The 18926-nt window shown below is 40.6% G+C and overlaps 2 protein-coding genes across 10 annotated transcripts in view; one reads left to right on the top strand and one right to left on the bottom strand.

Moving 5' to 3' along the window:
* Positions 1–14467, top strand: part of TEX10 (testis expressed 10) — a 59645-nt gene extending 45178 nt beyond the window's left edge. For all 5 annotated transcript variants that reach the window (XM_037382268.1, XM_037382269.1, XM_037382267.1 and 2 more), the window contains 4 exons: positions 9796–9876; positions 11927–12108; positions 13108–13318; positions 14237–14467. In XM_037382268.1, the coding sequence (XP_037238165.1) occupies positions 9796–9876; positions 11927–12108; positions 13108–13318; positions 14237–14350 (588 nt within the window). In that variant the 3' untranslated portion in view covers positions 14351–14467. The remainder of the gene's footprint in view (positions 1–9795; positions 9877–11926; positions 12109–13107; positions 13319–14236) is intronic.
* A 225-nt stretch (positions 14468–14692) lies between these two features.
* Positions 14693–18926, bottom strand: part of INVS (inversin) — a 98546-nt gene continuing 94312 nt past the window's right edge. For all 5 annotated transcript variants that reach the window (XM_037382260.1, XM_037382261.1, XM_037382263.1 and 2 more), the window contains 2 exons: positions 18467–18547; positions 14693–15589 (listed from right to left, as the gene is read on the bottom strand). In XM_037382260.1, the coding sequence (XP_037238157.1) occupies positions 15474–15589; positions 18467–18547 (197 nt within the window). In that variant the 3' untranslated portion in view covers positions 14693–15473. The remainder of the gene's footprint in view (positions 15590–18466; positions 18548–18926) is intronic.

The following is an 18926-nucleotide window of genomic DNA, read 5'->3' as shown; positions in this document are numbered from 1 at the left end:
TTTTAGTTTATTTGGTGGGTGGTTACAGTTAATGTATGATCTGCAAGTCAGACTGTTCCTGTTAAATGCTTGCCAGAAGGACTAGTTGGTATTGCAGTGCTATTCGGGGTCTTCCCCTGAAAATTGCTATGGTGTTTTTTTTCCCATTAAATTTGTGGACAGAGAACTAGGGGCACCTCTTCAGTAGCTTGCTTTCTTATGTGAGGAAAATTAAGATATTCTTCCCTTTTGCCTCTGATCTGGTGGTAATGGTCTCTGGGGTGCACTGTGTTCCAAATCTCTTTTTTACAAAGAGAAGAGACCGCTATTAGGGCAACCACTTCCTTTTATGAATCACAGGATTCCGTTCATTTCTCGCTTGGCCGGTTTTGATCTCAGATGCAATTGTCGATACGGTAAGTCATATATAAACAAAACTATGTTGAAGTTATACTTTAAAAAAATCAGATGTTAGGCTTTTTAGATGACTGCTTGCTCTGTGTTTAAATATCTAATGCACTGCTGTGTTCAGTAAGTTTTAGAGGTTTTTTTTCCTCTTTTCCTTGTTGAGTAACAATTCTTCAACCTCAAACCTGTTGACCCATATTCTATTTCTTGTTCAATTTGTAAAGAAAACATGCTGGGGATTTTAGTCCATAAAAACTTTGGGCTTTGGAAACTGGACCATCATCAAATAACAAGAAGGAAAAACATTTACAAGAGAATCCTGGCTTGGTGGAAAAGCCTTTCAGTTCACAATTTGCCAAAAGTTGCAGAGGAACGCTTTTTGTGGAGCAAATAGTTTCCACCAAGTATTGAACAAACTACTTTCCTCTCAAAAGAAAATAAACCAAACGGCAGCAAAAACCCTCAAAACCCAGAGCTGCAGCCTCTGGGGAGAAGAAAACTCCCAGCAAATCATGAGGCTCTTCTAGGATGTCTTGAAAGACAGTGTGATATGATGGCTTTATGTGCATTGAGTTTGAGCCAGGCAGGTATGGAGACCACTTTCCTCCAAGCAGATGTAGTTTAAGGCGTGACACAATTTCAGAATCAAAATATTTTTAGCTGTGACAGAAAACTATTTTAATAAAGAAGTGCTACAGAAAATGGCTTGAATTGGTCATGCTTTTGTGGAACTGAGTAGAACGGCACAGTTTCTGAATGTTGAATCTTTCATGCTTTCCCTTGCTGGAAAAGGAAGTTTATGGTGGTGCTGAAATGTTAAGCAAAATACTTGTAGTAATTTAAAATACCTAGTAACTGAGAACAGCCCTCCGTTGGCTGCAGAGCAGGCAGCATTCACACCTCTACTTTATGTTAAGAATTGTTCATTTAAAGGCGTTCTCATTGTGTAGTTGGAACTCAGGGTTTCCTTGTAACGGGAGAACGTTGTGGATGAAAATAAATAAGGAACTGATGGAAGTAGAATTTGACAGCCTGATTTCCTATGAATGCATGAGACTAGTGATTAGATTCTTATTTTTCTTAGTCCACCCATCTTCCTCTTTCTTCCACCACTAGTTTTGTCTAAACCATCGGCTAGGTTTTGGTGCTCTGCTAAAAGTATAAAGTTGCAAATACTAGTTGCCCATAAGTTTTATGAAAATAAGCAGGTGGAAGAGAAAATGCTCTAGATTAGCACAAGGCAGTTTATAACTGAATCTGCATCCCGCTTGGCAGCAGCCAGCTAGCCAGCCTGCGCACGCATCACCCTGGACCAGGCTCAGCACGTGCTGTGGCTTGGCCCGTGGGGGTGTCGGGGGGTTGTGAGGCAGGAGCAGCTGGGGTTACAGTGCTGAAGAAATGGGAAGGCAAGGAAGGAGGGGTCCCAGGCACAAACCTGGAGGAGGCCATGGCTTGTTGGCTTCACTGCTTGCTGCTCGACTTTGTTTTCAAATCCAGGGGAAGGCAGTCCCAGCTTTGTCGCTAGCTAGCTGTACTGTGCAGCGAGTGCTGTGTATTTCTAATGGTAATGAACTGTAACAGGGAATTTATTGTGTGATGTCTGCAGGCCAGATATGTGGAGGAAGAAAAGGTGTCCTTCTGGAGAAAGAGCAAATTGTGTAAAGGAAAAGAGTAACTTGAGGCATTTTCAAATGGCAGTTTGGACTTTTGGAGTGTTAATATAACCAGTGCACTTGGCAGCACGTAGCTAACTGTAATTGGTGAAAAAGCCAAACAAATGCACTTCTGATAGGAATTAGTGGTTTTAAATGGTTTATAAAAAAAGCTGTTTTGAGATGGGTACTGTTTGTAACTTTTTTTTTTTTTTTTTTTTTTTTTTTTTGGTCGAGAGAGTGGTAATCGGTATAGTGGAAATCTGAAGCCATGTTGTTGTTTATAAGTTTTTAGGTAATGCTGATTTTCACTTAAGGAGCAATGCTTAAGACAAGTGTCCCTTTAAATACAATTTTGTGTAGCTGTAAAGGTTAATCTTCATATTTTGTCTAAAAGATATATTAAACGCGGAGACCTTTGTTCCTTTTCTGGAGCAACTTCTGCTTAAAATGACTTCTACCTTATTAAAGCCAATTATTTAAAATCATGCCCTGTAGCCAAAATAGATGGGGCTCTAGGATAAATGTTGCAGCCTTAGGGAAGAGGCTTCACTCTTCACTCATTCTGACTGTGCCTATAGTGTTTGTCGGTAATACTGTTCACTCCCCTGTAATTGAATCGCTCTGCCAGTATTGAATGAAATGGTGCCAACAGAAATGAACAGCTTAATGAGGCAACCGTGTATACATGATAATTTCTGTAGTAATATTTGGTGTTTGTGACACTTGAATATTGTGGAGGAGGAAAGCAAAAGGTTCTGCTCGAAGTCGAGATTCTAGAGTTACACCGAGCACCTGGCTGGCTTGAAGAAATAAAATACTCACCGAAATGTTTAAAACATTTAAGAGCAATCTAGGGAAGGTCAGCTGATTTTAAAAGCAGTCTTGAAGTCAAAACCATTAGGATGCATGCAATGGGATATACTAATCTGTGTCGAAAACGGAGAAGTCTTACAAGTGAAATAGTTAGGAAGGCTGTATCAGCACTGACATGCTATGAAAAATTACAAGAAATCAATAAAGGTAACAAGTCAATGCATGTAAATGAAAAGTCCTGCAAGGATGTTTGTCCTGAGAAGTAAAAGGTGGTGTTGTAGCACTGCAGTTTAACTTCAAGCAGAGATTAACACTCAAAAAACCCACACTATTTTTAAAATATAGATTTTGAGTTGAGGTTCCTGTAAGATTTCAATTTGTCTTTATTGAGATTTTCAGTTTAGAGTTACATTGGACAGAAAAAGCAGCTGGGGGTAAAGCATCCGTTCTGAATGAGAAATACGCTATAATTTTTACCCTCTTTAAGGAGAATTTAAAAAATTCTGTGTAAGCCCATTAGTGTTTTGTAAAACTATGTTGTATCCAAGTTTAATGTTTAGAAATGAAAACAATGTTTTTTCTTGAAAAGTAATGCAAATTCCAAAGAAACAAAAGAGAAACCATAGAAATAAATGTAATGCTTCCTAAAATGAATAAAGCTCTTTTTCAAAGCCCTCTTCCATAATTTTCTTAAGACATAAAACTTTCAAAACCCCACAAACACAAAAAAAAATCCCAAACCCACAGACAAACAGAAAGCCAAAAAAACCCCAAACAACTAACACAAACCAAAAAAACCCTAATTTAACCAAAACACAAACTCCCAAAAAACTTTAACTTGATCTTCAGGCCAGTGCTCAATTCTACCTGCATCATGTAGTTCCAGTGTATCTTGCAACATCTTACAGCTGGGAGCTCATGTGTTACTGCGTGTAACTAATGTGAATTAACACCTGTACAGTTACTGTGTGTTACACCATATATTCACACCCTGGCTTGTGAGACCTAAACTAAAGTTGCTCAAAAAACCCGGCTTGGTGTGGCAAGAGCTAGCTTCCCAAGTGTACGGTTTTCTGTGGTTTCAAGCCCTTTTGTTTGGGTACGGGGAAGGGGGGCAGGCAGGTGAATTTGGGGGCTTGCACATCAGATGTTCCTTTGACCATCCTGCAAGTGGTCTGACGAGGAGGCATCCGTGAGGAGGAGGAATCGGCCATGGTAACGTTTTGTAGCTGCAAGGATGAAACAAAAGCTCCTTGGGTAGCAAAGCTATTTTGTGATGTCCTTTCTTTGAATTTTGTTAGAAAGATGGCTCTGAGAAGAGAAACAGACATGTGCCATTTTCAGGTACGGCTTCATCTACTCCTGGATAGCATATTAGTTGTTGAGCACACAACCTGGTTTTGCAGACAAAAGAGTAATGTTTTCAGGTATGCCTGTCGGTGAGAAAATAGGATTGTCTCTTGCCTGTAGTTCTCTGCCTCCTGGCATCAGTCTTGCTGGTTTCCAGATTTAAACACGTGATCAAATTGTTGGACAGGAGGTGAGCAGGGGTGATTGCCACTCATGTATTTGTGTCCCGTGGCAAACCAAGATACCTCCGCTTGGTTTAGTTGGCTTTTAAATGTAGGTTTAACGTTAGACTGTGTCCCTCAGCCAAGGAGTCTGCAGACAGGCAATCACCGTGGTTCAACAGATGCAAGATGAATGAATTTGTATGTTGTAGTTAGCCTGTTCCTGAGCCAGAAATTGGACATTAACTGTGTTTCATAATCCTTCTAAGTCTTTGGAAATACGTACTCTTATCAAGGTGTGGGACACAATGCATGTTCTTAAGCATTTGTAATTCTTAAATTTCTGTATTCCTGCACTGATAGCCTGAATGTAAAATTAACCACATAGTAGGTGTCCCCCCCCTCCTTGCCCACCAATGTAATGTTCTCCTTCAGGCTCCATTCTTGCTTTTTCTTTTTTTAACCTAGGGTTTTGTTTTGTTTTATTGTGATTGTGCGTGAGGTTTTTTGTGTTGTGGGTTTTTTTCTTTCTTTTCTGGAGTCACTGAATCAGGAATACCTTTCACATCCGCCCCTGTGAGCTTAACCAAGGCAGATGAACAAAGATCTCTTGTTGTACGCAGCTTTCTCAACAACTCAGGGCACTGTTAATATTGCCCTGTCAAATCAATTTATTTCAGAAAGAGAAGCAGCACCTGTCAAGGGAATACACTGTCTGATAAGCTAGGGTGCTTCAGGGGAAGCTGGCCAGGCTTCAGACGACAAGCTTCATTGCCTGCCCCATCACCTGAAAACTTCTCGTTTTCTGTGCTCTACAGTAACAGGTTACGCTGGATAGAGTCCTGCTCCAAACAGTCATTTCACAAGGGCTTGGGAATTGACTGCAGAGCAGCCTGTTACATTTTAGCTACCCATGTTTGAGGTGGATGTCAGTGTGAATCGAAAAATACATTTGAAAGTTCACATTAGGATATAGTGTCTGGTGTATGCCAACTTTCTTTTTAAATAAAACCACTTCTCTTGGAGTCTGAACTGTCTTTGGTCTGACTCCACAGAGTGGCTTGCTAAAATACTTGACCTGTTAGCTTTCCTGTTTGCTTGGTTCCTCTCTGTGCCTCACGCTTGTGTGTGTCTTCAGAGGCAGGTGAGTATTTTTCTTTGAAAAAAGAGTACTTTGCAACATTATTAAGCTTGAAATAATACGTAGATTTTCCCTGGAGAGTTACTGATAAAATACTTGCCTTGAGGCACGCTGAGTCTGGATTCTGTCACGTTAGGGAAGCGTTGTGTGATTTAGGAAGTGGGAACAGTTAAATAATGAACGAATTATAGCTCTCAGTTCACCTTTTGTGCGTGTTCCTGTTGCCGTGAGGGCTGAGATTGAGTCTTGGCTTCCTGGGGTCATCGCAGCTCTGCCTTCTGGAGTTGAGAGCATCCTAACAGATAAGCAACATAAACTGATGGATCCCTCTGGTTGTGTATTAGAGCTATGAAAAGCCTGTTTCAGATTGGATTAAGAGGCGGCAGCTAGGTTGGCTGTCAGCAGGGAGAGTCCTTTTAACTTACCCATTTGAAGACCGAAGTAAAATAATACTCTGGTGTTAGCCCAAAAAGTGCTTCTGGGCTGCCCCCTCCTCCGCTTCATTTTAGCTGGCTGCTGTTGGAAGTATGTCTTGAGTATGGCAGGCAAGGAGGCCCGTGTAGTAACAATTTCCTGAAGCGCTAGTAGGGAACCTGCTGTTGTTGTGTGGCTCGTGAGTGTGATGGAGAGCTGCACTCGCCTGATCAGTAGGGTTTGCTTTGAAAAACTGCCAGTGGATTATGGAGCCTGTAGTATTTGCTGCGTAATGCCAACAGATAATCCCCATATTTAAGAGAATGCTTTTCTTTGGTTTTATTTATTTAAGAAGTGGACATTCAAACAAAATTAAAAAGGAAGAAGAAAAAAACGAAACAACAGCAAACCCCCCCCCCCCCCAAACCAAATCTGTTATAAAATACTTGTCTCAAAGATAAAAAAACTCACTACGATCAGAAATGCTTGTTCTCCGTCCATTCGCTTCAGTAATACTCTGAAACAAAACCACTTTGGCTTCGGTCCAAAATCAACTTATGAATGTGCCAAAAACGTGATAAATGCTGATCAAATGTAAAATAATGAATCAGCTGTGACATTTTATTATGGAAATCAAACATCATGCAAACCCTTGCCTAAGGAAAACAAATTGTCAGGAAAAATACTAATTTTCATGTGATAATTAAGTTTTCTTTGCTTTTCATTTCCATGTCTAATAATGTTTCAGTTTCACTTTTTATAACAGGCATTTGTTATGAAAGCCATTTCAAGCAGGATTTAATTTATGGAATTGAAAAGGATTGCCACTCCCACTTAACCGCAGGAAGACAGAACTGCATATAGGGAATGGTTGTGCTATTTTGAGGATCAGAAGGATGTAAAAGGTTGAAAAACTAACTTGCCAATGCACTTCACTGCGACCCTTCTAAGCAAGTGTGCTGCCTTTCAGTGGCATGACGCCTATTTTCCTTGCCAGTTCTGGAAGAGTCTGAAGTGTTGGTGAATTGTACCTGTTAGGAAGTGCTCCTACAACTTGTCATCTTGGGGAGAACCTCAGTGGACTGGTCTATTCTAGTGATGTAGTCCTAAGAGTAAAATATTAGTAACGGTTTTATTAATAATGAAGCCTTAGTTTGCTGGGTGGACCTGGTGGATTTGCCTTCAGCGTCTTTAGTTTGTTGACCTCTCGTAGATATGTATTGAATTAAAAGGGATCTCTCTAGCATCTCGTGTCTGGTGTCACGTGCTCCCAAGCATGTGGGGTGCGCCGTTTGTAAACTTCCTAAGCTCTGTCCTGTGAGCAACAAATGTCTCCTGCATTTTCCCCTTTCATGGTAATCCTTCCTAATATCAATCTCATCTGCATTCCCAGCCAGCTATGGTCATCATTATTTTTAGTGCTGTTTGTTTGTATTTGTTTTCCTGTGGTTTTCACCTCTTTGTTGTATTTGTAGGTGACGATTAAAACCCTTCTGGGGTATCGTTTTGCCAGCTTGGGCAGGTTAAGTTCTTTCCAATGCCACCTGTAAGACAGGGTATCTATTCTTTGCACAGTTTGCACAGTATCTATGCCCATTCAGTTTGAATTTACCTTTCTTGAAAATGAGTAACTCCTGTTTTGCACACTATGTCAGAAATAGTCTAAGTAGGGTCTTACGGAATAGCATTCAACAGACAGTCAGTACTCTGATTACTTCTATTGTGATTATCTTTATTTTTATATCTTAAAATGATATTTGCCTGTGCCATGGTTTTATCACAACCACCTTGTGGCCGGTAGTAATGCACAGAATTTTAATTTCCAACTGCTAAAACTCCTAACTGCGTGCAGAAGCGTTTTATTAGTCTCTAAGGGAATGACCCACCACTTTCATTTCACTTGAGGTTTTTCTGTATGTTATTCATCAAACCCATACGATCTTTTCTATAGGTTAGTGCAATCCTCCTGTCTTGGCAGGTTCCTCAACCTTGAGCTGTCAGCTGACAGATTTCATCAATGTAGCTTTACCTTTTGTGTAAGTGCTACTCATTAAAATACTAGGTCAGATTGGCGTCAGAGTTTGTCCTTGTCATGACAATCCCCAGTAGTAACTCTGTCTTGGCTTGACTTTATTCCTTGACACTGCTAATACGCAGACGTTTTGAGTGCGTTTCTTGGGAATATTCCAGAGTGCTTACTATTTTATCACTTTCAAATTGCAGTGTACAGAAGTACTACCATATCTAGGACGGAGCACACAGTTCCAACATTATTATTTCATTATTAAATAAGCACACAGTATCAAAAATAAGGGTATTCCAAGAGTGTCTGTAAAATTATCTTTTAAATAGTCCTGCTAGTCAAATGAAATACTTGCACAGTTACACCTGTAATACCGATTAACATGAGCAATGTCCTGACAGTATCACGTTCCATCAAGAGGATGTGCTAAGGCTCTTGTGAATTTGGCTGGCTTAAGCAGAGCTAAAAGCGCACGTGGCATGTCATTTCAAAAAAAGCTGAGCACACCTTTCCATCACCTCAAATGATACTGCTTGGCCGTTGCCGATTAAACCACCGCTGGCACCCACATTGCTTAGGATCGAGTTTTCATACCTCGGGTCCTTGAGCTAACGGTTCTTTTCCCAACCTTTCCTTTCTTTGGAGTCCCTCTCCAGCTGGAAATGTTGTGGGCTATTGACACAACACGGGTGATGTGTTCTGTTTTGTCATTATCTCGTTTGGGTGTCTTGACCTGCCCTGATTCAACTGAAGTCTCAAACCCGAGACACTATTACAGAGTTTAATCCCTCAAGTCAGATCACTCTGTGAAAGTTTTCTTTAGCCCTTTCTTCAGCCAGCAAGGTGTCTTACCGGAACGGCTTTTTGCTTAGTCAAGATATTTGTGAAACTGAGGGACTTCAGTTCTTCCCTCCCTCAAATGTCTGATCTTGCTGCTCTCTTTCTGGTTCCCTTAAGCACAGACAGAGTGTTTAATTCCTCAGGTATTGGTACTTCCATCTTTGTTTTCTGGTTTCTTTTATCCTATCAAGGAGCCATATAGCATTTCATGGGGTTTTGCTGAACTCTTCCCCTCCCTTTTCTCACCCATATGGTTTTTTTTACTAAAAATTAAGAACCTGAGTCTTCAGTGTGGGGCGTTTTGTTGGGGAGTGGTGGTGGTGTTTGGTGGCTTTTTGGTTGGTTTGTTTTGGGGTTGTTGGTTTTTTTGGTTTTTTTTTTTTTTTTTTTTTAACCTCTCTCCACTCTTTCCATTGTGTCTCTGGGCAGATAATACAGTTGGCTACTGCCTGATTATATAAGCACCAGGAAGTTTTGGGCAGCTCATAAAACAAGATTTCCCCTTGTAGTATTCCATTGTGTTTCATCTTTGAATATTATGTTTTTGGCAGGGTAGAGGAAAATAAGCTGGAAACAGATCTTTGCTACTTTCTTGTTATATTATTTTTCTGTCCTGTTTCACTGTGATACCTCTGTTTCAAGCTTGATAAAGTTATTTGTGAAGTTGTTTTCTGAAATTCTTCAGCTCTAAGAAAGGGCTTGTGGAGGCTCAGTGTGGTGCTGTAGCTGGATGGAATATTTTTAGCCTTCTACCTCGTATCACACAGGTAAAATAATAAAGCCACTACCCGGAAAACTAATGGTGTAGGCTGTCTTATCTTTAAAAGCTGAACAGTTTATGTTGACGGTGTTGCTCTTACACACCGTAAAGAATCAGTACTTTGAAATAAAGCTGCTATGTGTCCCCATATGTACTTTGAATTTAGGTTTGTCAACAAAGTCTGACTATACAGTGAATGATTGCTGGTTGCATTTGCAGTACTTAAATATAACTTTGTTTTATTAAAACAGATGATCTGTCACAGCTTGTCCACTATACCTTCACAGAGTCAGTGTTTCGACATTCTCCAGACTGGCATCTGTAAATATCTGGTAAGTACCATTTTTGTCTTCTAGGTTAACTTCTTGTGGTAAGATTTTTCTAACAGTCTCATTAACCCTCAAATACACTTATTCCATTATTTCATGTGTAATTTCAGCATTTGCAAAATTTTTCAACAAGATTAGTGGAGTTCTGAAAAATATCCAGTAACTGTTGGTATTTTTTGTTCCCATTTGTGAATAGTTCAGCTTGTTTTCAAGCCAGGACAGAGTAAATGAAGGGCTTCTTGGTTTGGTTTGCTTTGCTTTGCGAAAGAGCAGCTCGCACCTTCAGATGAGTTTTACAGTCTGTTGTCTCTTTCCAATCCTGAACACTCCCCGAGCTGAGGATGAGGATGACAAAGCAGAGCTGGGCAACAGAATTTTAAGGGATTTGCAGTTGCCTGTGATGCTGCCTGCCAAGAGGGAGGATCTGTCTGTCCTCCTGTCGAGATGGTTCTGCAATCTAACGGGTGTCTGCAGTTCTCTGTATGGAGCCCTACTGAAAAATGACTAGACCAAAGCTTCCGTGGGGAGCGGCTTACCTGTAACTGTTGTCTGGGGTTTTGGGGGTGGGTGTTGACTTAAATCGCAACTTTTAGATCAGCCTATGCATTCTGCTACACCGTCCCTTTGAGAGCAAACGGTTAAGTGGATTTTGATTAGACTGCTGCCCATGATCTCCAGCTGGATGCTGACACCTGACAGGGAAGAAAGGCACTGTGTAGGCAGTGTCCTATATGGGAACTTGCTTGAGCAGACTCATCTATGGGATCTGTGTAAATTGAAATGTCTGCCTTCACATCATCTTCCAGACTGGCCGCCTGGCACGTTTCATCAGCAGCATTGGCTCATTTGGTCTTCAGGATGCTTCTTTATATGCAGACATCTGTCTGGTTCACAGTCGTTATTTCCTGTCTGTGGTTGGTCAGGAACTTCATTATTAGTTTTCATTATTAAGTGCCTCAATGTTCTGTAGTATTCAGCAGCATCTTGGTGATGCTGCAGTCCATATTCTGTCACATGAGAATGCCATCCTCCTCCTCCTCCTCCTCCTCTCTCTGCAATTGGCTGGTGCAGGCAGGGTCAGCGTGGGACAGTGATCTGCACTCGTGGTCTTGAAATACACCTGATGTCTTAAATTGGAAGTATTTAGAAGTTTGAACCCATCATTGTTCTGTATCTTTTACCTCTCATGAGTAATGATACCAATGATACATTCCACGTTTCTGTAGCTTGTACTTTATTGATCCTTTTCTAAACATTTCTAAAAGAAACATTTGACCTTGTTAAGTGAACCAACTGCCTCTGTCAGCTTAAAACAACGTACTAGCAGGTGAGTAAATTGGGCTACTCTAAAACTCCTTAAATTAGTTTTTTTAATAAGATGAATGGTGCCACATTAGCAATGCATGAAATTTTTTTATGACTTCACAGGACAAAAATCTAGGCTAGTTACTTGATAGCGCTTCAAAATTTAAGCTGCTTTTGAATTCACTGCCTCTACCCAAAAGAATAATTTTTTTCTGAATTATTTATCATGCCTATAAAATCCGTACTCAAGATGACGTTCGTTGTTAACAACAGAAAAGTATCTATCACCCCAGCAGGTGCCCACCATATATTTCATCAGCTTTAATTTAGGTCGGCTTATAATGCTCTCATTCCTGTTGGATTTCTGAGATTCACCCTGATGATGATCCAATCAGTTTCCTTTTACCTCAGTCACTGCTCACTCCCGTTTCAAGACACAGAAGGGCTGTTCTGTCCCAAAAACCTTTGTTAGTGCCTGTACCATCTTTCAGAGCAAGGCTCGATTAAAGCAGCGGTGGTGTTTTAAAATACATTTGAGATGTTTATTTAGAGGGGATGGAATGAAGATGCCAGTTTAACCTTCGGTTGGTATGGGTGGCGATTGCTTAGGCAAAGAGGGATTTCAGAAACACAGGAATGTCTGTCATGGTATGAAAGATATTCATTCAGCTCTAGGCAGGCTTGCGTACCGGCAAAAACCCCTTGTGTATGAAGTGGTGAACTTGGGGGTTTTTTTGTTTTAATACAGGTTGGATTGGTTGTAATACCTGATAGCACAGCTGGATCTGTTCTATGTGCCATAAATAAGCTCTTGGATCAAGCTTGCATCCTAAGTGAAAACCTGCACAAGTTCTTAGCCTCTTGTTGTTACAGTCTTCTCTACTTCCTGCTAACTTTAGACAAAGAGGATGCAGAACATGTACAGAAAAGGTAATGCTGCTTTTCTTACTATGTTAATTGTCTCTGCCTTTATACCCATAAGTATTTAGAGATGTAAACTGGAGGGATAGACCCCACCCCCAATTTGTTTTGCTGTCTTTTACTTCAAAACACTATTGGGGTTTAAGAAAACCAGCCGCAAAGTTAGCTAGAATTATTTAAAACAATAACTGAAGAAGGTTTAACCTGGAATTGTTCTAGTTAGACATCAGAACCATCCTGACTTAAGGAAGGTATATACATGTGCACCTTAATCTTTAGCTTTAGCCTTTGGTTTCATTAGATATATATTGAAAAGCAACATGCACAGGATTTGTATGTGTATGCTTATACTCTTAACTGACTTGGCATTTCAGCTTTAACAAAACTTCTCAGGCACCATCTCACAGACTGCAAAAACCTCTGACTTAAAAAACCCCCAAAAGGCTACAAATACCAGACTTAAAGAAATTTATTTGCCTGTATAACAGAAATGTCTTTAAATGGTTTAAACTTCAGTTTTTCCCTCTGCTCCATACACAGGGAAGTTGCTCAAAGCTTACTTACAATTTAAGATGTGTTTTTAAAGCTGGAGTCATCCTTCGCTTATTTGTATTTAATGGCTTGCATATCACAAAAAAGCCGATTCCATTGTTTGATTTCTTTTGAGTCTTAAATAGAGATTCAGTTGTACCTGAACGAGTGGAAACTAAAACCTCTCCCCAGCTGCATAAAGCAGAAATTACACTGTGTAAGAGCTTCAGCAACGTTTGTAGCTCCAGGACCTGAATTTTTTTTCCAGTGCTGTACAGAATTTTAGAGTATTTCCAAGTTTAGCATATTCTGGTACAAATTTTCTGCTTTGGCACCAGTTGTGGTGAAGGCAGTTGGCATGACTGAGTCCAGAGAGGCACATTTTCCTTTTAGATCTAGCTGTGAGCCTAGATCACAGAAGCGTATTTGTAGTAAGTGTCCTCGATAGTTTCAGGTTTTGTTCTCTTTTCCTCTCAGGGATATGCTGTGGGGATCGTGTATTTCTGCATTAGCACTCCTGCCACGATTACTGAGACTGATGCTGCAGAGTCTGCAAGTGAGCAGGATCTGTCAGGAAGAACTGCCTGTTGTTGCTCAGTTGCTTCGCTTACTAATGCAGCATGGTCAGCTCAGGAGCCATATGATCACAAATGAATTTCTGGTGCAACAGATTATCAAGGACATCATGGTATGAAACCTGTTGTTGTTTCCCAGAGTACAAGGATAAATACCTCACCTTTATATTTAAAAAATTACTGCCAAGCGCAGATGTTTAGCAAACCATGAGTTATGATTGTCTTTTATTTGTCTGGGGAGTCTGGGCTGTGTAGAAGGCTGCTGCTTGTCTGAACTCCTGTGGTCACTGCACAGATGAGCCAGTTTTGAAGCTCAGCTTGCACCTGATCCAGGGCCCTGGTCCACAGCTGGCTTCCTGAAACGAAAAGAAGAAACTAGTCTTTTCTGTTGATTGGAGCAGGGGTATATAGGTGTACAAAGATGTTATTGAACTGGACAAACTCAAATTTGTGCGGTGCAAAACCCAGCATTTCTACTCACGCATCTGTGTTCCAGTGGTTTTGAGACTCTGACAGTTGCTTCTCTCCCCAGAAAAAACATATCTGAAACTGCCATCACACAGAGCTCTTAGCAGTTTTGAGCACAGAGCTTGTATGTCCCACAGGTTTGATTAAGCCACATGTATCCATTAGTATCTTTTAAAAGGTCTGTTACCAGAAACACAACCTCAGTGGTGGCAAAAGCAGATATAAGAGGGTATCGCTCATTTGCATTTTAATTGACTATAAATTGCAGAGCTGGCAAGTAAGCCAAGCACTATAATTAAGAGTAAGGAAATCACATCTGGTGTAATTCGCACACTTCATGATGTAACACCCACTTAGCGTACCAAGTAGTAACACTTTGTTATTTTGGCTTTAACAGACATACCGTGTTGAAATGTATAAATCGGAATAATGTCACCGTGTGCAGGTGACCGAGGCTGTCCTGTACCTTTAACAGCGCACCTGATGAACTGTAAAAACAAAGCGAAGCTTAGCAACTTGCTGTTGGTGAAATTCTTTCTTCTTTTTTCCCCCCTTCTTTCTAGACACTGAAGAGCGGTGAAGTTCAAGAGCAGTGGCTGACAGACCTCCATTACTGTTTCAACATCTACCTTGCCTCTCATCCCCAGGGACCTGGCCCTATAAACGCGGTATATTAAAGAGGTCGAACTGCATTTATTGTAAAGCATTTACTTCTATTTAGTTTTGAGTGGAAGAGGTTGGAACAAAGCTTGTCAATTTTTTTAAGTGAAACAGAATAAAAATTTTACAAAGAATTGCATATCTCTATTGCCTTTCCTTTCGAGCAAGTAGACGTTGCTGGCCCTTGTTTTAGTAGAAGTGGTGACCACAGTCAGGGGTGTTAAAGAAAATCCACCTCCTTGAAGCTTAAGTGCTCGCAGAGAAACAGACTTACATTTACTCCGATCATCTCAAACCATCATATTAAAAAAATTAACTTACATAATAACAACTAGAAGAAAAAGCAGAAAACCATATCCTTTAAAACTGGAGTAACGGGTTTTATTTTCACTGAGTTCATATTTTTAAATACTTTGTGCGAGGTAAATACTGTACGCTGGCAGGTCCAAAGCTATTACTGTAAGAACAAGTCCCATCTTGTCTTGCTTTCTGTAGAAACTTTCTGTGCGTGTATAAAAATAGTTGCCAATAGGGAAAAAATTGGTGATAAAGGGTAGAAAACACACCCACCCCACCAGTTTATTTACTGAGTAGTTTTTGTCAGCATCTCTACTTTTCCTTCTAAATCCAGAGATATCTTAGAAACGATTATTTCTTTAGTACAGAAGCGGAGCATGAAGGCTGTTTTTCCATTCCTGTTTAGATATTGAAATACATTTAGTAAATTTGAGGTGAAATTGAAGCGCAGTCTTTCAGAACTGGTCCGTCTTTAGTACAGTTTCCCTCTCCTTTGAAACCGCATTTGATGAACACATTCAAAATCCTGACTTTTGACAACAGACAACTTTGGGAGCCCCCCAACTCTATTGTCAGGCTGGGCTTAGTGCTTTGTTTTTCTGTTTCCAAATACAATTTAGATTTTATCCTGTCAGTAAATAAATTAACAGTTGCATTTAAAAACTAATTTGTCCACAAAATACAATGAGTCCAACTCCTCGGAAGTCTGCTTGGCATGTAATGCTGAGATAATACTAAAGTGAAAATGTGTTCAAATTCAGTATGTTGTAGATGACTTGTACGTTGTGAAAGATAATAGCTGTACCGGAGTGTGCTTTTTAAATTCCAAACATTCAGTTTTGCTTAGTGCTTGAGTCTTGTATTTTTTGACTTTGCGGCAGTGGTTGGTCTCAAGTTGTATGAAAATTGCTTTGATTTTCCCATGTTCTCCAGCAAATTGACACACTGTAAATTGTTTACTGTAAAAGAACACAAAATGGTTTTGATGAGTAACTTTAGTTTAATCTGCACTGCATTCTAGATTTCATAAACGCTGACTCTGCCAGGAAAAGAACGTGCCTTTATCCTGACATCTCACTGCTGATTATCTGTTAGATAGAGCTCTGTTTCTGCGGCAGCCGGCGCGGCTTATGCAGAATGCTACTGTCGGTGTTTAACACAGCCTGCAATAACGGAGCTTAACTTGACATTGACCCTCATAAACGAACGAAGGCTTCCAGGCTGACGGCTCCGCCACCAACACAGTGCTCGTGGCTGAGTCTGCTGAAAAACAGCAAGAGATTTTGTTGAGCAGTGTTTAGCAACGCTGGATACTGGGTCTTTTCTAGAAGGTAGGGGAAACTAGTGTAGGGCTACAGCAAGTACTCTCTGAATTATTAGAAAGCAAAAATGAACGTCAGCTGAGACCATTCTCTTCAGTTCTGAGCCTGGCTGAGCATCTGGACTCCTTCAATGTGTTTACTGTAGTGTGCTACAAATAGTACGTGTGTTTTCTTTTCCCAGTTTTGTAGAGGTTGGATGCAAACATCTCAGTGCTTTACCCCATTCTAGCCAGGGTCAGCCCAAGTGCAAATCGGAACATTTCATTGAGAGTGAACCCAGCAACATCTTAAGAACGTCTTTCTAATGCCAAGAATTGCAAAACCTCCTCCTTTACAACACTGCACTTCAGTGTTCAGAGTGAAACAAAAAAAGGGGCTTATCTGTCTGGCCTGCTGCAGAGAGCCTCTTTAAATGCCATTTACTGAACTGACAAAAGGCATCTATTTAATAAAACCGAACAACTTTCAGGTTCCAAAGCGCTTTAATTGTAACGATGATAAAGGCCCTAATTGCCAGAATATTTCGAAGCGCCTACGCCGTGTCTGCATATCCCGTTGCATGCTCCTTTTCCACCTGTCACCCTCTGCCTCCCCTTACTTGTACATCTCCTTTGAATCCCTTCTGCATGTCCCTACTCCAAAGTGTTTGGTCTGCTTCCACCAGTAAGTTAACCGAGTTTGCTGTCAGGCCCTGTTAGAGATTGTCACTGCATGCTTTTCCCACTAGCTATAGGAACGTTAAAACTAGAGCTGATAGTCAGTCTTCACCTTCCCAGATGTACCTCCTACAAGAGAAGCAGCAAACTGAGCAGTCCATTCTGACCTGCTCCAGGCACCTACGTCAGAAACAGAGTATCTGGCATTAGCCACTGACAGCTCTGAACTTTTCCAACAAACGTAATGTTGTCATGCACAAAGGCAGGCAGATGAAAAACATGTTATTGTCTTTTAAGTAAGGGCTAAAGTTCCCCGAGCTCCTATTAGGTGAATAAAAGTAGGCAGTGTTCTAAAGGAACTGGGCAGAGTTCCTATCGCTATCCTATTCGTCACCAGGTTATGAAAGCAAAGGACACTCGAACCTCAAAAGAAAGCCTTTTTATTTCAGAAGACAGGGAGATCTGTTGTCCTGAACAGTTAAACGAGAAGAAGCTAAAGCTCTTTTAAAAAGTAGACTCATATCTGCATGAAGAGGTGGCAATCAAACACCTGTCTAGTCCTGCCTCTTCATTAAAACAGTTTCCAAACAGTGGAAGAAAAAAGCCTCTGTCTCTTTGTGAGGCAGAAACTTGCCTACAATTCTAAGGAAACCCAAGGGTAGGTACTCTCGGATCGCTTTCTGACTTCAGAGTTTCGTTAAAACTAGTTGCATAAATGTATTTTACTTCCCTTTGCAAAGTTTACCTGCAAGTAAAATTTACCTTTACCCGAACAACTGTCTCCTCGAAGCACTCGCTTTGTTGCTGTCTAGCCGTGGCCTGCCTCTGAACTACGTGTGATACAACCACAAAGACTAAGTGTCCAACGAGGCACTGAATCTTCCCATGGCCAAGTGCAAACACGACCATAGCTCCCACCCTGAGCAAGTGCACTGTACACTTGAAAAATATTGAAAATACCATTTTGTAAAGAAGTAGTACGGAAGACAACCATGCGCTCCAACTTCATTTTTAAGCTAGCTGTCAGTTAATGCCACATGCACAAAAGTTCCAGCCTTCAAAGACCTTGACAATACTTTTACAATCTGTTCTTCCACGCCGTTCTGTTACGCAGCGCAGCCCCATCTGTCTGCCTGCACAGCCTGTCGTTCCTGACTGTGCCGGTCCTACTGCCCCAATACCGGTCCCATACCTAAAATTTCAGTTACAAACAGAACCAAGGCTTCCCTAAGGAAGGCCTGGTAATCGCTACATGGCTTCTGCGTTAAGCAGAAAATAAAGGCATGATTCTGTTAGAGCCTTAAAAGCTTACAGCAAGTAAAATTCAATGAAATAACTGAGGCTCTCTGCGCAGCACAGGACCCCCATTTTAGAAGAAAGGGCAGAGATCAGATGAGTAACTTTGGTGTTTCAAGTTTTCATCTGTGCAGTAAACCATGCATTTCTAACAAGCAGCTGTGTAAATTCTTGGCACATGTAGCAATCTGCTCTCTTCTTCTTCTTCTATAGGACTAGTAAATACCTGTGCTGCTGAACCAAAGTATGAGCATCCATAAGGGAATTTTAACCACCGGTGAAATGTTACCTATCCGGCTTATCGCTGCACAAGTCCGTTATATTGAGGCCTTTCCTAGTAACAGCCCAATGAAAATAGGTCTTCATAGAAATGACTCAACATAAGGATAAAAGTGTGGTGCTCAAGTAAGTCTGAAAGTAGTGAAAGAGTGTGCAGTCACAACAGTGTGGCAGTAGTTATGTTTTGATAGGAGATCCCAGTTCTTGAGCAGTTTTTTTTCTTTTCTAAGATGAAACCAATCTCGTATGTATATAAACATTAAAGTATTCTTACAAGTCCTACCTGAGACCAGCTGCACGTCAGAAAGTTTCAGCTTAGAAGGAGGTCTTGTTGGTTGACAGACTTTGCCTTCCTGAGAACGTCCTTTAACAAACAATACAAACAGCTCTGGTTTTATTCCCATAGAGATATGGTGATGTATAGCTATAAACTATTTAAGTAGGCTACAGCATTATTTTATCCTAAAAATTATTCTCATTTATGATAAGGAAACTCAAGTGACGTTATATATGACATAAAATTGTGACAACCACAACTAAACTTTAACTAAAGTTAAAACACATTTTGCAGTTGCTATAAAAAGGAAGGAAAATTAAATTATTAGTTTTATTTATTTGTTTATTTTCTCCTTGTGTGGCTATTTTGTGGCTATTTTGTGGCTATCTGAACTACAGAGCCATGACGGAAGTGACTTACCACCTGGTAAAGTACATACAGTTAGCACATCCTTACTCCATCAGTG

Source organism: Falco rusticolus, chromosome 3 (assembly GCF_015220075.1).
Source record: "Falco rusticolus isolate bFalRus1 chromosome 3, bFalRus1.pri, whole genome shotgun sequence".
NCBI lineage: Eukaryota > Metazoa > Chordata > Aves > Falconiformes > Falconidae > Falco > Falco rusticolus.
The sequence above is the reverse complement of the archived record's forward strand: the minus strand, read 5'-3'. Positions and strand labels throughout refer to the sequence as shown.